This window comes from Balaenoptera acutorostrata, chromosome 7 (assembly GCF_949987535.1).
Source record: "Balaenoptera acutorostrata chromosome 7, mBalAcu1.1, whole genome shotgun sequence".
Lineage (NCBI taxonomy): Eukaryota > Metazoa > Chordata > Mammalia > Artiodactyla > Balaenopteridae > Balaenoptera > Balaenoptera acutorostrata.
In genome coordinates this window covers 61,653,106-61,678,925 of record NC_080070.1, presented here as the reverse complement: position 1 = coordinate 61,678,925, position 25,820 = coordinate 61,653,106, and the positions used below count along the sequence as shown (strand labels likewise).

General features: G+C 34.4%; 1 protein-coding gene across 3 annotated transcripts in view; it reads left to right on the top strand.

Annotated features, from left to right (window-relative positions):
- The window catches only part of SEM1 (SEM1 26S proteasome subunit), a 40,730-nt gene that overhangs the window by 3,917 nt on the left and 10,993 nt on the right, over positions 1 to 25,820 (top strand). The window contains exons 2-4 of one of the 3 annotated variants that reach the window (XM_057550320.1): positions 13,283 to 13,376; positions 17,921 to 18,005; positions 19,127 to 19,321. In XM_057550320.1, coding sequence (XP_057406303.1) covers positions 13,283 to 13,376; positions 17,921 to 17,960 — 134 coding nt within the window. In that variant the 3' untranslated portion in view covers positions 17,961 to 18,005; positions 19,127 to 19,321. Of the gene's footprint in view, positions 1 to 13,282; positions 13,377 to 17,920; positions 18,006 to 19,126; positions 19,322 to 25,820 lie in introns of those variants that run through there. The other 2 variants (XM_057550319.1, XM_057550318.1) reach the window with 2 other exon arrangements.

The following is a 25,820-nucleotide window of genomic DNA, read 5'->3' as shown; positions in this document are numbered from 1 at the left end:
AATGTAGAAGGTAGATACAATTAGTACTGACTATGTCAGATACTGTACTAGTCAGTTTACTTAGAACCAAAAGGGCTTTGGTATTTTCAGTTATTAAATGTAATATAGTGGACACATAAATAAATAATAATGTCACATATTTAAATTAGTTGCATGGTGGTAGCAAGAAATGAAGAATTCATGTTACTAAAATCTTCTAAGAAAAACGATAAAGTGCCTATTCGATGTCCATTCATGGTAGTCATATGCAAGAAGAAAATTTTTGAGCTCCAGGATGGAATAAGCGTGATGAATCTAGGATCAGACCTAGGTTCAAAATCCACCATCCATCAACTTTTTTTTTTCCCTCAAAATTCACAATTTTATATGTTGTAGAATATGAATACAACAGAGAAGTCATTACCACCAAAAAGGTAACAAACGTATCCATCACCCCCAAAAGTTCACTGGTGTCCCTTTATAATAATCTCTCCCTGTCAGTCCTCTCCATGTCCCTTCCCATCCCTAGAAAATCACTGATCTCCTTTTGACATGATAGATTAATTTGCGTTTTCCAGAATTTTATATAAATGGAATCAGTATCTTTTTTTTTTCCTCAGGCATCTTGCACCCAGCATCATTATTTGGAGATTCATCCATGTTGTTGCATTTATCAATAGCTTGTTCCTTTCTCTCGCTGAGAAGAATTCCACTACATGGATATACCACAATTTGTTTATTCTTTCACTTTCTGGTGAACATTTAAGTCATTTCCTGTTTTTTCCCAATTACCCGTTTTTTTTTTCCCCTTACAAATAAAACTGCTATGAATATTCATGTAGAAGTCTTTGTGTGAACATATGCTTTCATTTCTCTTGGTTTAGCACCTTGTAGTGAAATGACTGAGTGGTACAGTAGGTTTATGTTCACTTTAAGAAACTGCCAAGCTGTTTCCAGTGTAGTTATACATTTTACATTCCCACCAGCAGTGTATGAGGGTTCTAGTTACTCTACGTCTTTGTCAACACATGGTCATTTTAATTTTAGACATTCTGATAGGTGTAATGATATCTCATTGTGCATCAGTTTTTAACTTGTCGACTTGTACTAGTTACTTAAATCCTTTGAAATATTTTTGCAGCAAAATAGATAGGATAATTTTACAAGTAACTGCTTATTTAAAATTTAAACCTATAAAAGGTATAAATTAAAAAGTGAAAGCACTGTTTCTTGTCAATTTTCCCCCTAAACATTTCTTATGCTCCAGTATAATCACTGTTAAACAGTTCTTTCAGTGTCCTTCCTGAATTTATATATATGTACACATATATATATTTATTTGTGTGTGTTTGTATATATCCTCACAAAGGACCATGTCACATATACAGTTTTTCTACTTTTTACATTATATATCTTAGACGTGTGTTCACATTAATATAAACATCTACCTCATGCTTTTTAACAGTTGTGTTCTACTAGTCCATTGTATGCACAATAGATAATCTATAAATATCTATTGACATCTAGGTGGTTTTAGGTTTTTTGTTTGCTTGTTTTTATGTTTTGTTTTTTTTTCTGTTACAGAATATGTTGCAGCGAATATTCTTACATCTTACATCTTTGTTTTTCTTATTTATAAGATAAATTCTTAGAAAATTGCCAGATCAAATTGGCAGGTTCATTTTAATTTTTTAATATAATTTTTATTTTGAAATAATTACAGACTTACAGAATAATTGAAAGTACAATACAAACAACCTTTTTTTCCATGAGCCAGCCTGATGTTCATCACCCCTAGATATTTTAATGTGTATTTACTACAAAGACATAACCTCAGTACAACCATCGAAATTGGAAATTAACACACGGATATATTACTATCATTTAATCCATAGGTCCTTTTCAGGTTTCTCCAGTTGTCTTAATGTCTTGATTAAGAATCATGGATTACATTCAGTTGTCATATCTCTAGTCTTCTTCAGTCTAGAGCAGGTCTCTGTTTGTCTTTGACTTTTGTGATTTTGACACTTTTGAAGGTTACAGGCCAGTTATAGAATGTTTCTCAACTTGGATTTGGCTCACGTTAGGTTCTGCACCTTGGCGAGAATGTCATAGTAGTGATGCTGTGTTCCCATTGCATCCTGTCAGGTGAAACATGAGTCTCATTTATTTCATTGCTGATGATGGTAACTTTATTAAGGTAGTGTCTTTGAGACTTTTCCATTGTTAGATTACTGATTTTCCTTTTGTAATTAATAGATATTTTACTAGGAGGGACTTTGAAACTGTGTAACTACAGTTTTCCATTCATTATCAAACTTTCAATTTATTCATTTATGTATATCAATATAGACTCATGAATTCTCATTCGATGGGTTATAATTTGTTGCTATTATTTATTTTGATATTCAGATTGTCCCAATTTGTACATGGGGAGTCCCATCAAGCTGTCTTCTGTGACCTTTTGACATGTCACCATCATTCTTTGTGCGTTTCCTAGCATTCTGACACAAGAAGGTATTCCAAGCTAATCTTATACTTTTCCTGTTCCAGTCCTGGAATCAGCCATTCCTTTAAGGTGCATAGCTTTCAGTGGAGAATGATATTTGGAAGGTAAGATCTTACCTCCAGTTGTGCTAATGGCTTTTGGGGTGCTCTCAATGGACGGAACTAGGAAATAGACAAATGTATGTACATGTATACACTTTTACATCTGTTTATGTATGTGTTTGTATAAAACCATGAGTTCACATAGATATCTCTAATTTACAGTTCAGCACCACAGGGCTCATTCTAGTTTTTTCCCTTTCCACATTTGTAACTTTCTTCCCCAGCAGTGGGAAACCTGGCTCCCATTATTGTAAATATTGGGTCATTGTCTATTAGGTCATCCTCCTCCCTAACCAATGTTTGTTGTCCCCTACACCCACAGATCCCCTCCTTATCTCACTTGGGCTTCAACGTTTTATGCTAGGCCACTGTCACTTCTCCTTACTCCAGCATTGGATGGTTTCTTCACTCTGTCCTGGCTATGACACACCAACCACACAACACTGCCCCTTCACAGGAATGCCTTCCTGGCTCTGCTTGGGCTCTGACACCTCATTCAGGACCGGGTGCATTTTGAATCTTGACATATTCTCAGATTACCTTTTACAAGGGTTACACAAATTTCCATCTACAGTTCACCTTTTACCTGCACTCCATATTAAACATTTTAGTCATTACAAACCTGAGGGATGAAAATGGAATCGCATCATTTTGATTTGGATTGATTTCTTTGAGCAGGATTGACCATTGCGTTTTTCCTTTAATTGTTACCTTCTTAATCCTCAGTTCCTTCATGTAATTTGTGGATAATAATTAGAGTCATGTAAGGATTGTATGATTGTATTAGTCTGTTTGAGCTGCCATAACAAAATACCATAGACTGAGTGGCTTAAACAATAGAAATTTATTTTCTCACAATTTGTAGTTTGGGAAGTCCAAGATGAAGGTGTTAGCCTGTTCAGTACCTGGTGAGGGTTCTCTTCCTGGTTTGCAGACTATTGCCTCTCACCATGTCCTCACAAGGTGGAGAAAGAGAGCTCTCTGGATTCCCTTCCTATAACAACACTAATCTCATTATGAGGACTCTACCCTCATGACTTCATGCAACACTAATTACCTTCCAAAGGCCCCATCTCCAAATACCATAACATTGAGGGTGGTTAGGACTTCCTCATATGAATTTCAGGATTGGGGGACACAGACATTCAGTCCATAAGAATGATATATGTGTAAAGCGTGTAGCGTAGAGTTTGGCACAAAGTTGGTATTCTGTGAACACTAGTCCCCTTTTTTCCTCCCTCCTTATCTACTTAGGGATTTGGATTTTGCATGATGTTTGGTATTTATTTAATTTGAACCATTTTCAACAAATATTTTGTAATTTTTAGATGTATCCAAAATTAAGCTTGTTGAGCTTGTGGGTTATTTGTTTATTTTTTTAATATTAAAAACTTCTAAATTAAAAAACATTGTCAAAAGTTTTTCCAAAAGTACTTTAAAAAAGTTTGATTATTCATATAAAATATAAAGATACATAACACAATAGTATATATTGTTTAAGGATGCATACAAATGTACAAGAGGTATAGAGATACAGTGGAATGAACCACCCCCCCACCCAAATCAAGATACTAGTGCTTGCCAGGGGGTTGTGAGAGGTGTGACTCAGGATATTAAACAGTAAAACTACTTTGAAAAACTATTTGATTAATTATTTAACTGGTTCAATGGAATGAAGAAGCATTAAGCAATTGTGACTTAAATGGTGTTCATTGTTATGTAGTAGTGTTGTTTTTAAGCATAGCTCATTGAAAGATATGAACAGTGAAAACAATGAGGGGAAAATAAAAGTTTCAAAAACTATACTTACACTCTTCTGAAGTATTAAAAATTTACCAGATATCTTTTTTCCAGTTTTGTGCTCTGTTATTGGTGTAATGCTTGGTAGAAATGGTATCTTTATTCTGCAACCTGTTTCTCTTTTTACCTCCATCACCCCTTAAGTTTCCTTGGAGTGATTAGCCCATCATAAATGATTTATTCATTCAATATATGTTTGTAGAGTGCTTCCTATACATCTGGCACTGAAAGGTGCAGAGCGAGAATGATTCTAGCTGCCATTTATCGGTACGAAGTGCTTTAGGTACATTGTCTTATGTAATCCTCATAGCAGCCTTATGACAGATTTATACTTGGGGCTCAGCGAAATAACTTACCAAGGACAAAGTTAACTAGAGGCTGCAGAGAGGCAAATTTGACTCTTTAGGTAGATATTTGTCTTTGGACTTAGTGATATAAACGTCAATGGAGATCAGTAAGTTTTCATGCCAGACTTGAGCTTTTTAGTATTTTGCAAGTGCTTATCCTAGGAGGGGGCACTCTAAGCCTTTCTCTCCCCACCCCCAAGTAAACCAGAACACCTTTGCTTTTGACTGTCTTTCTGTTGGGTTTCTGGGTAAGATTTCACTTGGTTTCCTTCCAGTGGAAGGGGGGGCTGCGGGTGGTGGTGGTGGTGGTGTGGGGATTAAACCACTGATAGTAAAGTGCAACAGCAGCTGAAAAGAAGGGGAAATTATTTCCAGTTGTGTACCGCATGAGGCAGCAACATTTGAACAGAGCTTTCAAAAGGTAGAAGTGTAGGAAAGGGGTTTCCAGAAAAAGGGAAGAGGAGTAGATGCTTGGAGCTGGACGATCAATGTGTATGTGTATTTTATTTGGCTGTGAAATAGTAGTTGTAATTACACAGGTAGTTTGGGGCCTAATCATGGAAAGCTTTAAGCCAAATGACCACTTTGGACTTGATCCTTAGGTAGATGAGAAGTGGGGGGTTTTTTGTTTGTTTGTTTGATATGTGTATGTTTCCTTTAGGCAATAGGCAGTTTAGGAAAAATTAACCCAGCAGAATTTGAAAGGATAGAAAGTCAGGGAAGCTAATTAGCAAATTGTTGAAATAGCTTAGGTGAGGACTAAGGGCCTGAAATAGGTTGTTATTAGGGAAGAGTGATGCAAGAATAACAAGGGAGCTTTGGCAGCTATTTTGATAGTAAGGAATCAAGGATTGTGATTTTGCACTTGCATAATTAATGGAAGACCAATGGTTGAGTTCACATTGAATACTCTTTTTTTTTCTTTTTTTAAGAATTAATTAATTTATTTTTGGCTGCGTTGGGTCTTGGTTGCTGTGCGCGGCCTTTCTCTAGTTGCGGCAGTCGTGGCCTACATTTCATTGCCGTGCGTGGGCTTCTCATTGCAGTGGCTTCTGTTGTTGCGGAGCACGGGCTCTAGGCGCACTGGCTTCAGTAGTTGGGGCACGTGGGCTCAATAGTTGTGGCTCGTGGGCTCTAGAGCGCAGGCTCAGTAGTTGTGGCTCATGGGCTTAGTTGCTCCGCGGAATGTGAGATCTTCCCAGACCAGGGCTCGAACCTGTGTCCCCTGCATTGGCAGGCGGATTCTTAACCACTGCGCCACCAGGAAAGTGTCCTACATTGGATACTCTTGCCTCAGTAATGTGGAGGATCAGAATGAGAGAATCAGTATGAGTGTAGGGCATGAGTGCTTGGAAAAGATTAGAATAACTAATGGCTTTGAGGAATTTTATAGAATTAGAAATAAAAGCACCAATCAACCAAAAGAACCAAAGTCAGCATGTTTGTAGTGGAATCATTCTGATATATGTAAATAATATATGCACACACACGTGTGTGTGTATACATATGTTTAATTATTGATGAAAAGAATTGTGTTTGAACTTCGTTTTTTTAAAATGTAAGAAGAATTATAAATGGTTATGTAAGTCATTTTGGACCTCTGTTTCAGACTCAGAACCACAAACAACTGAAAGTTCACCAATAGTTTGGTAGCAACATCGTTTAACAGTTGCTTTTGGTTGTTTGCTCTGAAGTACCCCACTGACATTTTTGGTCCTTGTTGGCAAAAATATAAGTATAGTACAATGGTGCTATGCTAGTAGTGATTTCTTAGCCACTGAATAGACATTAGATTTCTAGGGTATATAGATGTTTTTGTATCATGCTAACCTACAGAAATGAAATTTTATAAAAAATTTTAATCTGTTTTATACAGCTTAAGCAGGAACATGTGTAAATTTATCTCAGAATGACTAGATTTAGTGTGGCTTTATTATCATATTTATCAGTGTAATGATGCTATTTGCAGCTATTGCTGTTTCACCTATAGCGGTGAATGTACAATTTAGAACTTTTTTGAACTTTCCTTTGTTTCTTTTATATTTTTCTTCATGTAATGTTCTGTATATACGTGCACATTTTTTACTTGAAGCAACTTTGTTGGAGATTAGTTTATTTATATTCAGAGTAGCTTTACTGTTAAGGAATGAATGAGAGTTTGATGCTCCTGAAAATCGCTTTAAAATAGAACATTTGCAACCCTATTTGGTATAAATAGAATTTCCTCTTTACTTTTCTCCAAAGTGGTATACTTCATACTTTGAAGAAATTTCAGAAGGTATGTTGGAGGGTGGGGGAGAGTAAGTACTTTTAAAAACATTGAGAGAGAACAATTTTTCACACTTAAATGTCAAGGTGATACTTAGATGAAGTATGTGGGATCTTTGGTAACTCAGATTTGTGAAATTTAAAGCTAGTCAGAGATGTAATTCTCACTGGCAGATGTGAACAAAGTCAAATTTGGGGGGCAAAGTCTCAGATAATTTAGAATTGCTAGACACTTATGTATTAGGCATCTGTTATTGGTTATTTCCAATTTTGACTTCTTAAAATATGGTAATTTTTTTTTACCAGTACACATCTGGAGGCCTGCACACTGAAGTAAACACAGCTGTGGTTATTTAAATGATTAATCACAATCCTGGCAATGCATTTAGTGTTGAAAATAAAGGGTGTACTTTATAGTCATCTACGTATTGAAGGAAGACATTAGACATAAATCAGGTATCCTTGTTTGGTTTTATTATTTTGCCCTTTTAAAAAAAGCTGTTTCTGGGTTTAATGCTTTAAAAGTAAGTGATTAAATAAAATTGCATGGTTAACAGTGCAGTGTTATAATTGAAAAGTAAAACACAGTTCAGAGATGTTTTGCAAGAGAAGTCTGCCAAATCCAGAGATTACAACAGTCACATGTTTTTTATGTTCCCCTTCATTTAGTTGAGTTTACATATATTGTAGTTTATATATATTGTAACATGTATAATATGGAGGACTTATAAGTGTTGGAAATAAATTTGGGGATGTTATACCCTATCACTTAAACTTTTACATAATATAGTTCAGTACATTCGTAGTTAATAAAATCTTTAAAGTTTCCACCTAAAATAGATTATAGATTCTGGTTTGTCTTTGTATGCTCAGTAGTGTCATAATTGTGAAGTACTGTATAATAATACGAAAGAAATACAGAGCTACTGTCATGAATCTTTTTGTGTGTGTGTTCTACCTAAAATTGTTTTTTTTTAATAAATTTATAAATTTATTTATTTATTTATTTATTTTTGGCCGTGTTGGGTCTTCGTTGCTGCGTGCGGGCTTTCTCTAGTTGCGGCAAGCATGGGCTACTTTTCGTTGCGGCGCGCGGGTTTCTTATTGCGGTGGCTTCTCTTGTTGCAGAGCACGGGCTCTAGGCGCACTGGCTTCAGTAGTTGTGGCACGTGGGCTCAATAGTTGTGGCTCGTGGGCCCTAGAGCACAGGGTCAGTAGTTGCAGCGCACAGGCTTAGTTGCTCCGTGGCATGTGGAATCTTCCTAGACTAGGGCTCGAACCCATGTCCCAGGGAACTCCTCTACCTAAAATCTCGCTCATAATGCTGTTTTCCCTCCATTCATGAGCCAGTTTCACTTTCTTGGGACTTTATTTCTACCTTCTTCCTTCTCCTTTCCTTGCCATTAACATGAGATGGTTGTTACCAGAGGGAGAGATACTTAATCCTTATGCTAAATGATCATCAGAATTCAACTTGATAAACTAAAAATTGTACCAGTTTTAAAATTTTAAAAAAGATACTATTCAGGGACTTACTTCCCTGGCAGTCCAGTGGTTAAGACTCCACGCTTCCACTGCAGGGGGCACCAGTTCAATCCCTGGTCGGGGAACTAAAATTCCCGCACGCTGCTGCGAGGCCAGAAACAAAAAAAGACCATGTTCAAACTCGTATTTCCCATATTACGTAAAGAATTTGATTTTTTTTTTTTCCCCTAGCCTTTATGGAGTTAAGGATTGGACCTCCTACAAAATAAGTTATTGAAGCTGTTACGTTTTTTGTTCTAGATTCTCTGAGACAGTAGGGTACAAATTAACAAGTATGTTTTTTTAGTCTCTTAAAGTTAAAAGAATTAAAGTCAACTTGAAGATATTTGAATGACATCAGTAATAACAATATTGAAATCAACTTTTTTTTTTTTTGGCCGTACCATGTGGCTTGTGGGATCCTAGTTCCCCAGCCACGGTTTGAACCTGGTACCTCAGCAGTGAAAGCACAGGGTCCTAACCACTGGACTACCAGGGAATTCCCTGAAATCAACATTTTGAATCAAGTCACAATTAGATTAAAAGTTTCTGTGGGCCCTGTATTTTTATTGTTCTGGAAAGTGTAGGCTTACAAGATTAGCAGAGAAATGTGAAATAAATATTCTTGTTTTTTATATTTCTAACTTGAATCTTTTGACATTTTATCATTTCCTTAAAAATTTAGGAAACTGGTTAGTTAGAAGTGGTTCAGGCTGATGTGAGGCTTGGTGTCTTAGAACTTTAAAGTTCAATTGTGACTTGAGTTATGTCACCTTCTTTACTCAAGAGCATATTATCCAGTCGCAACATATTCAAATTATTTTGTGGAACATTAAGCTCTATTAGATATCTTTATAAAGATTCCTTAAAATATCAGTGAAACAAATATTTCGTTTGACAATTCTTATTTCTAGGCTCAACCCAAGTATATTTAAAGTCTAGGATTTGAGGTTGTGAAATAACGGTAGAAAAAAGTTAATAAATATTTTCTTGTAAGACAGTCTTCACTTTCTGTTTTTTTGGTAGTGGTAATGGTGGTGGTTTCAAAACAAAGAGGGGTATGCTATACAGTGATCTCTAAGGCTTTCTCTTTCCAAAATTCTGTAATTTTAAATAATCTTCGGTCTTAGCCATTTTATAAAAACTTGAAGTATAAAGACAAACTTTGCTGCATTGTTTTAATGAAATAGTTTTATGTGAATTTTTTATACTGGAATGCTTAGTGTCATTAAAACAAATCAAGAAACAAAAACTCCTAAGCTGTCCATTAATATTATTAGATAGCTCAGAACTGTAGGTTATAGGAAGACTGGAGGGAATGGGGAGGAATACCATGATTCACTTGCTATAAAAGGGATAATGGATTGCATTTTTCCATTATAATAAGTTCAGAGTACAAGAAGCTGAATTTCTATGATTTGAAGTGTTTTATTTAATTTTAATTTTAATTTTAATTTAAAAAATTAAAATCATGTAGTTGATTTTTGATGATTTAGTATTAGGGAAATATATCTACTGTTTGAGCCCCTTTTTAATTTAAAATCTGATCTTAGCCTGCAATTTGTACTATCTTTACATAATGTTCCTCTCTTATATACTTAATGCTGCAATTTCTGCCCCTTTTATTTTTGCCTTAAAGTAGTTCCCTTCTTTCTGAGATTTCTCTGCTCTTAGAAAAACAAAAAGAATATTTGTATACAACAATGTACATACTAAACAGTTTATTATTGATAGCAATGGCAATATGAGAATAACAGTACTGTTTTATCCCTATACCTAATGATTAACTCTTGACTTAACTAAGTCACTTTGCTCGTTTATAAAAGTTCAGAAATGTTTTTTATCTTTAGCTTTGGAAATAGATATACTATATTTCTTTTTTATTTGGCCACACCGGATGGCATGCGGGACCTTAGTTCCCCGACCAGGGATCGAACCCGTGCCCCCTGCATTGGGAATGTGGAGTCTTACTCACTGGACCACCAGGGAAGTCCCCAGATATACTATTTTAAAAAATTTGGTTGCATTAGCTTTCTCATCGCTCTTCCGTAGACTGAAGGAAATCCTAAATGTGATTTCCTTTACTTTAACTTCTTAATCTACTCTCATTATAAACTATAGGTGGATTCATAAATAGAACAAAAATTTTCAGTTTGAAAGGTACTTCTATAAGAAAGGAGAACATGTAAGGATATCTGTAGCCCAGTCAACTTAATTTTGAGATGTAATTAATACTTAGTATTGTTAAGTATTACTACTGTTGAGGACCTCAGAGAATAGTATAGGATTTGAATTTAGATCATTACAATATTTCCTTTTTGAGAATAATAATATTACTGGGAGATATAAGAACATTTAGACCAATAAAAATCAGTATTTTTGATTACTGAAAGTTTTTATTAATGAATATACATTCACTACCCTATACCAATGATTAAAGTTGAGTATACATTTGACTGAGCTTCCTAGCAACCTGAAATAAATTGCCTAAGAGAAACTTTCATCTTTTCAGGCACTAATATCTTAAAGAAATTTCCCTCATGATCTCTCTTCAGGGAGCATTCAAACAGATGATCGCAAGTCTCAAAAGTATTCTTAGAGTAAATACAGTTGAGAATTCTACATGACTCATTCATAATACAAGATATTGTTATTCTCTTCTATCTTGAAATATATACTCTTGGCTTCACTGAAACCACACACTGCCCTCTTTTTTCTTGAGATTGACCACTCTGAGGAAGGGAACTTGAGAAACGTAGTTCCATTTACCCAACATTTTTTTGAGTGTCTACTATGTGCCCAGTACTCAGCTATAGACATTAGAGTTGCAAATTTAATAAAATGTGCTTCCTACCTGAATGTTTTGCATAGTTACTTACAGGAATGGTGGTCATTTTGGGCATCAGTGGAAGAGGGTACAGACTGTAAGATTAGAGAGGAGGGGACAGAAAAAAGACCACAATAATAGTCCATGAAGGGAGTAATCCCTCCTAAATTAACCTAGTGGCAGCAAGAATAGGGAGGGGGAGACTATAACTGTAGATTCTTGAGCTGAAATCGAAAGGACATAATGAATGGTTATGAGAGTTGAAGGAGAAAGGATAGCTAAGCTGCCTCCCAAATTTCTGGTTTGGGGGGACCAGGTAAATGGAGGTACTTTATTATATTCTTAAATCATGATGTTGACATATGGCATTTAAAATTTTTTGTTAGATACATAATGTAACGAATATAATACCCATATGAACCATTGTTGAATACCTTTATATGTGCTTTATAAGAAAAGCCTAGATCATACCTTTTCTTATTAACTTCTTTTTTTTTTTAAAGATCGAAATGTTCTTAGCTATGTTTCTAATAAGTAATTACTAAGATGAAGCTACTAGGACACATTTAAGAGCATGTGTAACTCATGCTTACTGTTTTTGGAGCGGAGGGGATCAAGCAAAATACACAAGGTCTGATTTAGAGTTCTGTTGCATCTTTCACAACCAGCTGTCGTGCATATGCACAACAGGTATTGTTGTGGCTTAAGAATACAAAGGTAAATAAAAGAGTTTTACCCTTAAGGAGCTCAGATACTAGTAATGGACATAGGCATATAAACTGATAAATATGATTGTACAGTATGTAGGTGCTGTGATAGAGATACACACAAAAGAGGGGACCTAATCTCTGAAGGAAAGGAAGAGAGGGAATCAGGAAAGCTTCCAGAGGTGATTTCCAGACTGGTTTTTTTAAAACTATTTGTCTCAGATTTTAATTTTGAAACTCAACCCTATAGAAGTTTTAAATAAAGGACAAATGGGGGGAGTGTAATGGGTGAAGGGATCAAAAGGTACAGACTTGCAGTTACAAAAATAAGTCATGGAAATGTAACGTATAGCATGATGACTATAGTTATTCATACTCTATTGCATGTTTGAAAGTGGCTAAGAGAGTAGATCTTAAAAGTCGTGATCCAAAAAAAAAATTTGTAACTCTTGGTGACAGATATTAACTAGACTCATTGTGGAGATCATTTCTCAGTGTATACAAATATCAAATTATGTTGTATACTTGAAACTAATATAATGTTGTATGTCAATTATACCTCAAAAAACAAGAAGGCACCAAACACCCATGTTTCATCAGTTGTTAACATTTTGTCATATTTACTTTATTTCTATCATATGTATGATAGACATGTATGATATAAAATATATTTCAGAAGCATTTACAAGTAAACTGTCAACAAAATGACACTTGATTCTTAAATATTTCAGCATGTGTGTCTTAAAGAATAAGGACATTCTCTAACACAATTTTACAACCATGTTTAAGAAAATATTTGGTTTGCTTTTTGTTATCTGTGTATGAGTTATCTTTTTTTATGTTTAGCAGTTTTGAATTCCAGGCCAGTATCGTCCTGCTACTCAGCTTACTTTTCTGTTATTGGTGCTGTGTTTTGAAAGATTGTGTAATAGACCTTATAAAAATTATCAGCAAAGTAAATATCCTCCTGAAGTTACAATAAATTTTCATGGCAAATAGAATTTTTTGTATTAACTACTGTTTTAGATGTTCTGCAAATTCAAGAATTGAGACAACAAGACAGCATCAATTGAGATTTAAAGAGGAAGATTACCATTTCTCATAGATATGGTTTTAGATGTTTTGAATTGAGAGAGTTCAGTAGCAAGCCTTCTGAAGTTTTTGTATTTATGGAAATAATGTATGAGAAATATTTAGACGGCATCTGTTTCTGTTTTTAGACTGGGCTGGTTTAGATGAAGATGAAGATGCACATGTCTGGGAGGATAATTGGGATGATGACAATGTAGAGGATGACTTCTCCAATCAGTTACGGTAAGTTTTAAGCCAAATTTTTATATAGCTTAGTATTAATTGTAAGCATGGAATACGTAACTTTATATGACAATTGCCTTTGAAATAGATTTTCGAATTATGAAAAGTAAGATATATTGCCTCATCTCCTGTGTTTCTAAACATGAATACTTTGCGTAATTGCATAGAACTTTTGTTCTTTCTAGTCTCTTTATAAAAGTAGCTAAATAGAAGCATATTTGCTATTTTTTTAAATCCTTGTAGGTTTAATTCTGTCACTGTTAATTTTCTATCAATATTGAACAACTCAGCAGAAATTAGAATCATAGAGTGCTCAGACCCAGTGTATTGGTGATTCCCAAACTGGAATGGAGATTGAGGTGTTGGGAGTGTATTTTTTCATATTCACGTACAAATCTACCTAAAATGATTGATTGATTGATTATCGATTGATTGAAGTAAAATTTATATAATGTAAAATTAATCATTTTAAAGTGTACAATTTAGTGGCATTTTGTGTATTAATAATGTCATACAACCATCATCTCTATTTAATTCCAAAACATTTTCAGCACCCTAAAGGAAACACCGTATCTATTAAACAGTCGCTCTGCATTCCTCTCCTTCTCCAACCCCTGGCAACCACTGATCTGCTTTCTGTCTCTGGATTTTCCTGTTCTGGGTATTTCATATAAATGGTATCACATAAATGATCTGTATGTCTAGTTTCTTTAACTTAGTATAGTGTTTTTAAATTTCATCCATGTTGTAACATATATCTGTATTTGGTTCCTTTTTATGGCTAAATAATGTTTCCTTGTATACATAGGCCACAGTTTGTTTATCCATTCATTGGATGATGGACATTTGGGTTGTTTCCAGCTTTTGGCTGTTGTGAACAGTGTTACAGTGAACATTCATTTACACGTTTTTGTTTGAATATCTATTGTAATTCTGTTTGACTTTTTGAGAAATTGCCAAACTGTTTTCCACAGGAGCTGAATAATTTTACATTACTACTAGCAATATAGGAAGTTTCTAACCTCTCCACATCCTCACCAAAACCTTTTTTTTTTTTTTTTTTTTTTTCATTTTAACCATCCTAGTGGATGAACTGGTATCTCATTGTGGTTTTGATTTGCATTTCTTTAATGACACTGATGAGCTTCTTTTCATGTGTTTGTTGTCCATTTGTATATCTTTTTTGGAGAACTCTCTGTTCAAGTCCTTTGCCCATTTTCAAAGTTTGTCTTTTTGTTGCTGAGTTGTAAGAGTTCTTATTTATTCTGGCACTTATGGGACATATTATCTAGATATTTTGTCCCATTCTGTTAGGTTGTCTTTTCACTTTCTTCATAGTGTTCTTTGCACAAAAGTCCAATTTATCTACTTTTTAAGAACTCATTGCCAAATTCATGGTAATGAAAATTTATCCCTATGTTTTCTTCTAACAGTTCCAGAATTTTAGCTATTACATTTAGGTCTTTGATCCATTTTGCATGAATTTTTATATATGGTGTGAAATAGGAGTCCAACTTCATTCTTTTGCATGTGGATATCCAGTTATACCAGCACCATTTGTAGACAATTCTTTCCTCCCTCATTTTGTTTTGATTCAACCCATACATTATATGTCTTGGCCCCAAAGATATCTGTGTAAACTATCACTTGCTTTGCTCAAACCATGATATAGAAATTCTATTGCAATCTTTTAATTTCCTAGTCTCTAGTACATTTTTCTAAAAAGTAGTGAGATAATTTATACTAAATTTTTAAAATTTATTTTTAGTAGTGATAACAGTAGCTTTGTTCTAAACTGCATTTTTTTATGGGCTCAGAAACCCTACATTCTAAAGACTTTTTAGTATTTTGCTGGAAACTAATAACATTTTTACCCATCTCATTTCTCCCCTTTTTGGACATAGTACAGTTTGCCTTTCACGGTTATTCTGGCTCTTTTACAATTCTCCATGATTTCTCAAAACTGCTGACTCTCATTTTTTTCCTTCTTTCAGTACTCTGAGATGTAATTATTCGGGCCTTGAAACTTTAAACTACTTTAATGTAGTTTGGAATTATCTCATCTGTCTTAATTTTCAATTTTGTCTTAATGATGTTGTTTTTCTTTTTGCAGCTTTATGGACAAGATAGAGCAGTAGCTGTTGAACAGTAATCTTGCTTTTTCTTTAAAATCTATTCTGAGCATTGGATCTCTCTCTTCTCATTCTTCTTTAGCCATAGTTGGCTTTCAAAAGCCCTTTTTGTTCTTTTTACAGATCTCATTCCATTCTGGGATTAAATTAATTCTATGTGTACAAGTTTTTGCCACTTTCTTTTTGTATTTATTTTAGGTTTATTTATTTTGCCACATCAGAGAAAACCTTGCTGCCTTTTTTTTTTTTAATGCATCCCCTCTTTTCTTTCTCATTATAAACATATGCTGTTAGAATACTTATTTTCAGACCTTACAACTCTGTTGATCCCTATTTTGTGTTTGATTTTAATCATGTATCAGTTTTTTCTTTTTGTTATCTTCTTGAAATTTTTAAAGTTGAGGCCAAATGAGTTTTCTTCTTTCACTATTCAGAAGAGTCAAATTCCTCCCAAGTGGCTTTTGGGGTGAGGGTGTTTTTCATTAGTCAGAAAATAGCACTTTTCTCTTAACAATTAAATCAAGACATTACTGAATACTTTCGTTTTATTAGGGGACTTTTAGTAGTAAATGTATTGATAATTGGATTTCTTGTCACTACTGCATCTTGCCTTTTTATTGGTTTTGGAAATAGAACATTATCCTTATATTCTTTGTGGCTTGTTGGTTTTATAACATACCTCCATAGTGCTCTTATGTTCTATGTTGTGTTTCTGCCTTTAGGTTTGTGGATTTTTGTAAGTGTATAAATCTTGATACCTCCATTAGTGAATGAGATTTTTCTTTTTATTTCCCTATTTGTGTTGTGGGTTTTTCTTTTTTAAACGAAGTTTTTGATGTATCATTAGTGCTGTCAAGTAGAACTTACTGTAGTTATGGAAATGTTCTATAAGCTGCACTATCCAGTACAGAAGCCACTAGTCACATGTGGCTATTAAGCACGTGAAATGTGGCCAGCACAGCTGATAAACTGAATTTTTAATTTTATTTAATTTTAGTAAATAGCCACATCTGATTACCATATTGGACAAGGCAGCCTCAGATAACATTTATATTCTTGCTTTTAAAAACTGTCTTAACAAGTCTCCTGCAAAGATGTTCTTTTCAGTCTTTGTAAAATGCATCGAGGCCCTTAATGTGGTATTATAAACCATGGTAAAGAACATGTCTTGTTTCATTATTTTGGCCGTGCCGCGCTCGGCTTTCGGGATCTTAGTTCCCCTACCAGGGATTGAACCCGAGCCCGGGCAGTGAAAGTGCTGAGTCCTAACCACTGGACCGCCAGGGAATTCCCAAAACATGTTTTATTGTTTTCTCATATGATTGAGTCCTAATTCCATCTAAATTTAGAGAGGCAGTTTATACTCTAGAGTCAGTCAGATTCACTGAGTTCCAGCCCCTGTCTGCCTCTTACTTAGCTGTATGGCCTTGGCAAGGACTTAGCCTTAAACTTTCCATGTTTCTCTTTCAGTGTAATTTACCTTCAACAAGTAGAAGTACAAAGAAGGCCAGCAGTGTTTCCATGTAACTAAAGATCATTCTGTTTTTACTGCTTTTGAAACATTTGTTTATGTACGTATCAGTAGAAATAGGTAGGATTATGAGATTTTTTTGACCTGTATCACATTTTACATAAAAATTCCCAAAGGCCAATAATTCCTGATTTACCATGTCAGATATAGCCGGTGTCACATAGCAGAGTAGTTTTTTGGATAATAAGAGTTCTGAAACCTACTAGTGGCTGTTAGTCTTCTTCTTGTTTTGTTGTAAAAGGAATGCTGCTGTTTTTGTTTCAAATAGTGTATACTCACTATGTGTGCCCTATGGTATCTTTCCAATTGTGCTGGATTTCTTTACTTTTTCATCTCTGTTGGATTTTTCCATTCAACAGGCTCATGATATTAGTGTTTTTGTATTGTTTTGTACTTAGTGGTGTTCATTTATTTTCCTTTTGGTTTCTTACAAGTCCTAAATTCTACCAAAGAACTTTTCATCTTTTCTAAGAATTTAGCTAATTGAGAAATATCTCATACTCTCCTTTGCGTTTGTAAACAATTTATAAATGTAATTGGTCACCACCTCCTGTCATGAAGGCAAACAGAGACACAAACTCGGATGGATTTGGTGACTTAGTACCTAAATCTTAGGTTGAATTTTGGGGTTTTTTGTTGTAAAATAAGAGAAAGTGAATAATCTACAATGATTTTGTTAAAGGCAGCAGAAGTATTGTTTAAGAAAGTTTATAATTACCTCCATTTTAAATAGGAAACATATGAAGGACAGGTATTATAATCTTTAATTTCCTGGGGAGGAGAGGACAAAGGAAGCATTTTAGTTAAATTTAGCAAAGGAGGCGGTAGAGTCAGAAACTTGTGCTGATCTCTTGACTCCTAATCCAGTGTTTTACCACCAGCGCATATTGTCCTCTACACCTGAGCAGAAGACAAAGATGATTCATATGAATAAGCTCTGGCCTTAATATTATTCATGGACTTTAGGTCAGTATTTGTATTATAAATATCTAAAAATTTTAAGGAAGTGAAGGAGTTTGGGGAAATGAGTAATAAATATTATACATTGTTCTTACCATGTATTTTTTGCATCGCATTTACATTGGATAGTGTGATAGTGTCTAAGCAAAATTATGCTTGAGAACAAATGTCTTTTTATCTTAGATGTAATGATGTAATCATGCTTAACATTTGTACAGTTTTATCATAGGTTGGTCCTCACATAATTTTATTGTGAACTTTTATAAAATCAGAATTGTGGCAGAAAAGTTGCTGGTGATATTTGGAATGGTAGTTTAAATAACTGATATTGATTACAGGGCTAAACCTTTTTGTGCAAATGTTTATACAAGGCAGATCAACAACTGCAGTTGACATTCTCAAAGTATGACTGAAATTTCCGGTTGAAAAAATTACTTAAAATTATAAAAAGTATCTTTTTAAAGTGTTGATATTTATGCCAGTATACATTTTTGAGATTTTTATCCACATTTAAAGTTAGGAAAGTAAAGTCTTGTTTAATATTTTATAACTTATTTATTATATTTAGTCTACATATATTTAATACAGAATAATTCTCACACACCCTTAAATTTGATTAATAATTTTTGTTTTGTTTAGGGCAGTATATATGTCAATATGAAAAGCGATGTTTGTTGTTTATGTGTAAATAACAGTATTGTAATTATAAAATCTCTGAAAGTTTGATAGCAGTGTCTAGTGTTCTTAGCCGTATGGTTAATGATTCTTAAAATTTATGTTTAAATATTTATTATGAACAGAATAATTGTACAGTATTTGGAAAATATCAATAATTCCCTCACATTTCTTCCATAAATAGATTTATCAGAAAAATAAGGAATATAAAACATAACTTTACTAATGTGAAAACCAAATTTTATTAGCATTATGTTGATTCACATCCAGTTTCCTTCTAATATAGATTTCTTTTTAGGCACTAAAGTAAAGCTATTTTGTAGTATTTTAAATTGATGTTTAGGCTTATTAGCTCAATTATTTATTAATTGTGTTATTTCTAAAAATCATCTGTTTCTTTAAATTATCATGAAGAATGTCTAGTGATGTTGTTCTTTTGTGTTTCTTTATAGAGCTGAACTAGAGAAACATGGTTATAAGATGGAGACATCATAGCATCCAGAAGTGCTGAAGCAACCTAAACTTGAACTGTTTACTAAATTCTAGAGCAGAGAACCCAGGATGGGACACTTAAAAAATGTTTATTTCATTACCTCCTTGGATTTATTTTTGTTTTTGTAACACAAAAAATAAATGTTTTGATCTAATATTGGTTTGGTTCAGAAGTCTTGATCTTTTGACTCTCATCATTAATTTTCTCATACTATTTGTGATTTTTCCAGAGCTTTATTATAGACAGCAAAATTTCCTATTAATGAATTTTTTTTTTTTTAATGTTAACTGAGGCTCTGAGAGGTTAAATGATTTGAGGCCAGAATTCATCTGATTCCAAATTCAGTACTTTTCTTAAACCACATAGACTAAATGTTGGTCTTATTTATAAGGTATTCCTTTTAAGTTACATTTAACCTTAATTTCATCTGTATTTTGAAAGCTTAGACATTTACTGACATTTCTAAGGTGACCCTTCAAAACCTGTGTTTTTAAAATATTAATCATTTTAAATTGCTGTAATTAGTTCCTAAGCCATTAATAATATTAATAGTTGATAAAGTATTATTAGTTGTTAAAATCCAGAGTGGTTTGATCACACTTCTAAGAATGATGTCTCTGTCAAAACTGGGTAAGTGGGCTCAAGATGCTTTGTTAACATGTGCATATTCTCAGATACTACAGAACAGATTCATTTAGTACAATTAAGTTTCTGCACAGTGATTACTGTTTCCACATCTACTTTTGTGAAGGGGGAGATTTAATTTGATTGGTAAAGGATTCTTATAAGACTTAGAATGGAGCTAATATATACAGTTTTAATTTGGAATATTTTCAAACTTGAATGTGTTACTTATTTAGAAGTAGAATCATTGGTACTGTGGAGTAATTTAAAATCTAAAAGTTATGTAACATGATGTAGTATTGACACCAAAATAGGAGTTGGGCACCTGAAATATAATTTAAGGTATGCCTCAAAATGATTTTGAACATAAATAAGTTTTCTCCTATTAAGACAAGCATGAATCTGCCTTGCCTACTAGATGGAACTACTGGATGATCAGATGGAATAAAGAATAAGAAAGAACTTTGAAAATGATAAAAAAAAAAACTTATCTTTTAAATCATATAATGAAGCACAGGCAGCCATACTAATGTAGCATTTGAAGAAATATTCTGATGTATATTTTCTCACTATTCTGGTAAGCGGTTTACAAGGGCATTGTTAGACCCCATACCACCTTGACAATGTCAGATTAGTACCCAGAGGGATGGCCACTTCATATACCTTGAATTTAAATTGGTGAGGTACCATTCTGAAACCTCACAGGAATTGGGCAGAGGTTTTAATGGGTTACCTCTAGTTTTTCAGTGTTTTGTCAATAAGTTTTCAAAATTTAGTTTAGGTGGCTTTCTCTGTTAAGGATTGAATACCTGAAAATTGATAGTTGGCATCAGGATGATGAAGCACATCATTGGTAGGAAGTTAGACTAGCCAGGCGGCTGAAGGAAATTATTTTTATGGGATTTTACAGTTAGTAGATATTCTTCAACTTTTGATCTTCACAGTGAACCTGTGAAGCAGGCAGGAAGGGCCTGTCTATTGTAAACATCTCATGAAATAGAAAACTGGGTCTCACAGAAAATAAGAAATGAAAGGGTCCAAGGTTGCATAGCCAACAGTTGTCAGATGTGGATTAGAACCCAGGTTTTTTCCTTTGTAATTTTCCATAATGACTTAATTCAATTTGAATCATTTTGAATTCAAATTGTAGATGTAATAATGGTCAGTATTTTTCATCAGGCCTTAGATTAAAATTGTTGCCATTGGATGCCATGTCCCTTCATACTGTTCCCACTGAATATTTAATTTAGATGACTATGATAATGAGCCAACTCTCTTTTGAAAGATTGTATAGTGTATTAATAATGCTTTTTTTGTGGCATGTCAAGATCTGCCCTGTATTTTTTAAAGATATCCATATCTTTTTTCTCCCACACTTAACCTTAAGTTTAAAGAAGGAACATCTGCCACCCTTTGGCAGTGAGCTAATAATTTGCCCTACTCTCAGTCCACCCACATATATGACATTGAAGAGTTGGACTAGAGTTTTCTAGCTACCTTAATGGCTCCTATTTTACTCCACTTTTAAATCTTGGTATGGGTCCACACCCTGCCCTAGGTCCACTTTTGTTCTATCCATATACTCTCTTTAGTAGTCTCGTCTGGTCTCAGTTGCTTAAAACAAACAAACTCTGATTTGATTCTCTATTCTCAGTCTTGGCCTCTCCCTGAAACCCCAAACTCATAATCAGCTAACAACTCCATCACCTCTCCAGTGTCTAATGAGTATCTTAAGGACAACTTGCTGAAAACAGAAACCTTGATAATCTTTCTCAAACCTGATCTTTTCTCTAGTCTTTTGCATCGCAGTGGGTGCCCCCTTTTTCCCAATGCTAAAGCCAGCACTGTTAGAACTGTTCTTGAATCCTCTCTTCTCCCAGTATTCAATCCCTTGACAAGCCCTGTCAACTCCATCCCCAAAGAATATCCCATGTATTTAATATCGTTGCCTGCCTCCTCAACGTCTATTTCCCCCTTCCTCTTTTCTAACAAATACTCATATTTCCCCCTCAGGTATCCATCCTTCATTCACATAGGCCATGTGACTCAAGGCAAGCCAACCCCATTCCCAGTTCATCTCCTATACAAATGAATGAATGAGGGATGGACAGGCTTAATAAGTGTGGGCCAATGAAACAATGGGCTAGAGTCAAATGGCAAAGAGGAATTCTGGCTCTTGAAATAGCACATAAAGTGAGGCTCTCCCTCTGGATATGAATAAGGGAGCACCTAGTCTCAATTGCTAGTGGCAGTCGTCTAACAACCATTCCAGTTTGAGGGTTAAAATGATTAGAAAATCTGGAAGAATGTGGTTCTATGATGTCATCATTGAACCTGCTCTAGCACTAGGCTTCCTGAAAATAAGCCTATGAATTTCGTTATTTAAGACATCTTAGGTTGGGTATTTGGTTTCTTAGCATATCCAGAATCTTACCTACTTCCTCTTACTAATGTCTTAGTCTAAACCACCACCATCGTTGACTAGGATTTTCTGCAATGATCACCTAACTGATCTCTGCTGCTACTTTCTCTGCCCTATAGTCTTGTGGGAAAAACAGAGGAATCTTATTAAAATTTAGATCCTGTCACCCCTTAAATGCCATCAAGGGCTTCTTAAAGCAGCATAAAATCTGAAGAATAAGTAAAAAATCACCTAAGCAGAAAATGATTACATGTAGTTGCTTGAACATGCCAGGGACCTTTGTACCAGTTGTTCCCTGCAATGCTTGCCTTCATCCTCACAAGTCAGGCCTTCCCTAGTCACTCAGTCTAAGGTATCCACCTAGTCGATCCGTAAGAGGTTACCAGGAAAAAAATGCTCTTCAATAATACTTGATTTTTCCATTAATGTTGCAATGCTAATGATCAGAAAAGTATGTTTTCAGAAAGTAATGGTGAATGATGACCAGAATACTGACTTGGTTTTACTCTCTCTGTAGTTGTCTTGGGAGGCTGATGGACTGCCAAAAAGGTTAATGCAGGATAAATTTCATTTTATGGTAGATATGGTTTGAATCCACTTGTCAGGTTGAATCACTATATTGTTATTCCTTTTGTTCCACAGATGTCATGGAATTAAATGAAGTTTATACTTCTGCCCTTTTTGTTACCCTTTGGCTACCGTTTATTATTCAGCAATTATTAGAACAATATCAGTAATGGCAATAAGGTAGGATGACATTTTAGAGTAAGGTGACTATTAGATAGTCTTATAGTTTTTTCCCAATGAAGATAATATTTAGAGTTATAGGAAGGACCATTACTAACATTGTAGTTGTACACAGAAAATTTAAAACTATCTAGATTGTTATCTGTACCTGAGCCAGCATACCTTTATTTACAATGTAATACTGTATATTTTTCCTCTTGGTTATTGTTTTTATTCTTTGGTTAGTTTTGTTTATTATTGGTCTCCTGTTTTAGGTTGTGAATTCTTTGAAGGTAGAACCCCTTTTGTATTCATCTTAATACCTCCTTGTCTTAGTTTGGGTTCTCTCGGAGGCAGACCTAGAGATAAGGATTTGAATGTGAGTAGTTTATTACAGAGGTCACAGGGGAATTGGGAGAGTGAGGCAAGAAATGGAGGGAAGCTAATAAAGTGTACATCAAGTTACAACCTTAATTCTACCTGGGAATTCTGGGAGGCCGTTTACAACATACCACAGTTACTTGAACCAAGGGGCTAGTGGGCCAGGGTATTTACCAACTCCAGTCAGTCATTGGTTGAGGGTGAGTCTGAGAGAGGGAAATTGTTAATTCTCCAGTAACTTATGGTTTGGCCCATGTGCATGGAGAGTTCATTTCTGGCTGCCAGGGAAAAACTTCAGGCAGAATCACAGCTGCTGACAGTTGGAAGTGAGGCTGTCCTCCCTGGAAATGGTAAGTGATGAATGAATAAGGGCAGGGCACTGACAACATCTGCACATCCCTAGACTATACTTGATGTGTCTTAAATATTTACTATAAAGTAAATCTTGAAACCATTGATTAGGAGATCAGAAGAAGCATTGGCAGAATCAGCATAGACCAGGAAGTAGAGTAGAGATATCTTTTAATAATGAGAGATGACTTTTGCCTTTCTTCTTGGTTATCAGACACAAATCCATATACTAAGTCATGTCATCTAATTGGTTGTACCAATTCAAAACTTGTATCCTGCTACAAGAGGTCATTAGGATCACCAATGACAATGAAATACACTTTTAATTGGTACCTGCAGGGAAAATGTCCTGCAGAAAAATTTTCATAACTTTTTGCTTTGACCAAAATAATGACATCATTGAAGTTCAGTAACTACTCAATAAATTGATCACATGAATCTTGTTTATATTTTCAAGATAAATCTCTTAAGGTAAAATATGCTTTTATCTCATTAGTGTTCATAAGTAAATAAAGATGACTTTAATAAGGATGTTTGAATTTTGCAAACCTCACACTCAAAGGCTCATGGTTGGCATTTTGTGTAGAAACCTATGGTCCAAGTTAATAGGAAGTATCTTAATGATGTTGATTATGATATTTCTAAGTAGAGGAATGGACAAAACACTGATGTTATGAGAAGAGAAATTGCTTTTCTTTGTTAAGGCTAAGAAGGTCACTATCATTAACCACAAAGTTGACAATTTATGTTTGTATCATTTAATATTTGTCAATAGTTTCCCCTTTGGTGATTAAAAAAAGGGCAGATGCTAAATTATGTTGGCTTCGGAGACATATGTATCTTTCCTCTGAAGCAGGACTGTAGGAAAAAATTATACAGGAGAAAGATGTCTTGCTGAAATTTATCAAAATTATAAGCAAAATTTTAAATGCTATTTATATATTGGAGAGTTTTCATATTTTACAATTTAACTTGTTAAATAAGTGTAGTAAAATGTTTTGGAAGCTGTATTTTCACTCTGACACAATAGTCTTCGTCTATATATTACTAGTTGTCAGTAGTGTAGGGGATTAATTGCTGTTTGATTTTATTGTTTTTCAAATTAAAATTACTTGTTGATAGACTAACAAATTGTCTAAGTCTTTTTAAAGCCACTGGAAGAGAGCATATATACTTTTCCTTTTCCATGGGAAATTTTTTGTCTTAATTTTTCCTGTCTGAATGAAATTGGTTATCTTGTTTTTAGAACTATCATAAGGTACAGAAAAATATAGGGATATTCAGTCAGGAATTAGATGAGTGATGTCAAATGGTGTTCCCAGGAGCCTGTGGGAGAAGGTGTGAGGATGGGGATCCACACATCCCTCTTTGTTTCAGTGGTAGTTTTTTGACCTTTATTTGTTTTAGACATTGGGATTCAGTGTAAGATTTTACTTGAAAAATTGATTCCACTGCCTTTCTTTTAACGTTTGATAACAGAGATCTAGATTTTCTACAATATTGGCAATTTCTCCTAAATACTACCAAGTAAGTTAGGTTTTACTTTCTGTCCAGATTCAGGGTGGAGCCACTTCATACTGTGAAAATTATAAGCATTTTTTTCTAAGTTTGCTGAGTTTCTGTCATCTATATATTTGTGACTATGATGTTAGGCTTATGGAATTGTACAGATTCTTAAAGAGCATGTACCTCTATCACTTCATTTTACAGATGAAGATATAAACCCAAAGCGGTTGTGACAAGTCCCCAAGGTCACATTGGGCAGAAGCAAGAAAAGATTATATTCCATTATTCTTTCTACTGCAGTGAACTTTCTCTTTTAGAGGTTCTGTTTCATCAAATCTTGAATAAGAAGTATTTGTTAAAATTGGGAAATATTAATGGCATACAGGAAAGGATGAGAACAAATAACATTGCAAAAGAAGTTAATCCATTAAAAAAATATTTATGGAGGAGCTACCATGCCTCAGGTACTGTTACTTACTGAAACAAGGCTGTTAACTTACATATGAAAAATCTACATGTGTTCTATGCAGTATGTGGTGTTAATATAAGTTAAGCAGATGACTCCTGGCCTTGAGGGCTAAAATAATTTCCATTTTTAATACCATATTGGACATTGGTTTCATCTTGGCCACCTAGGATACCT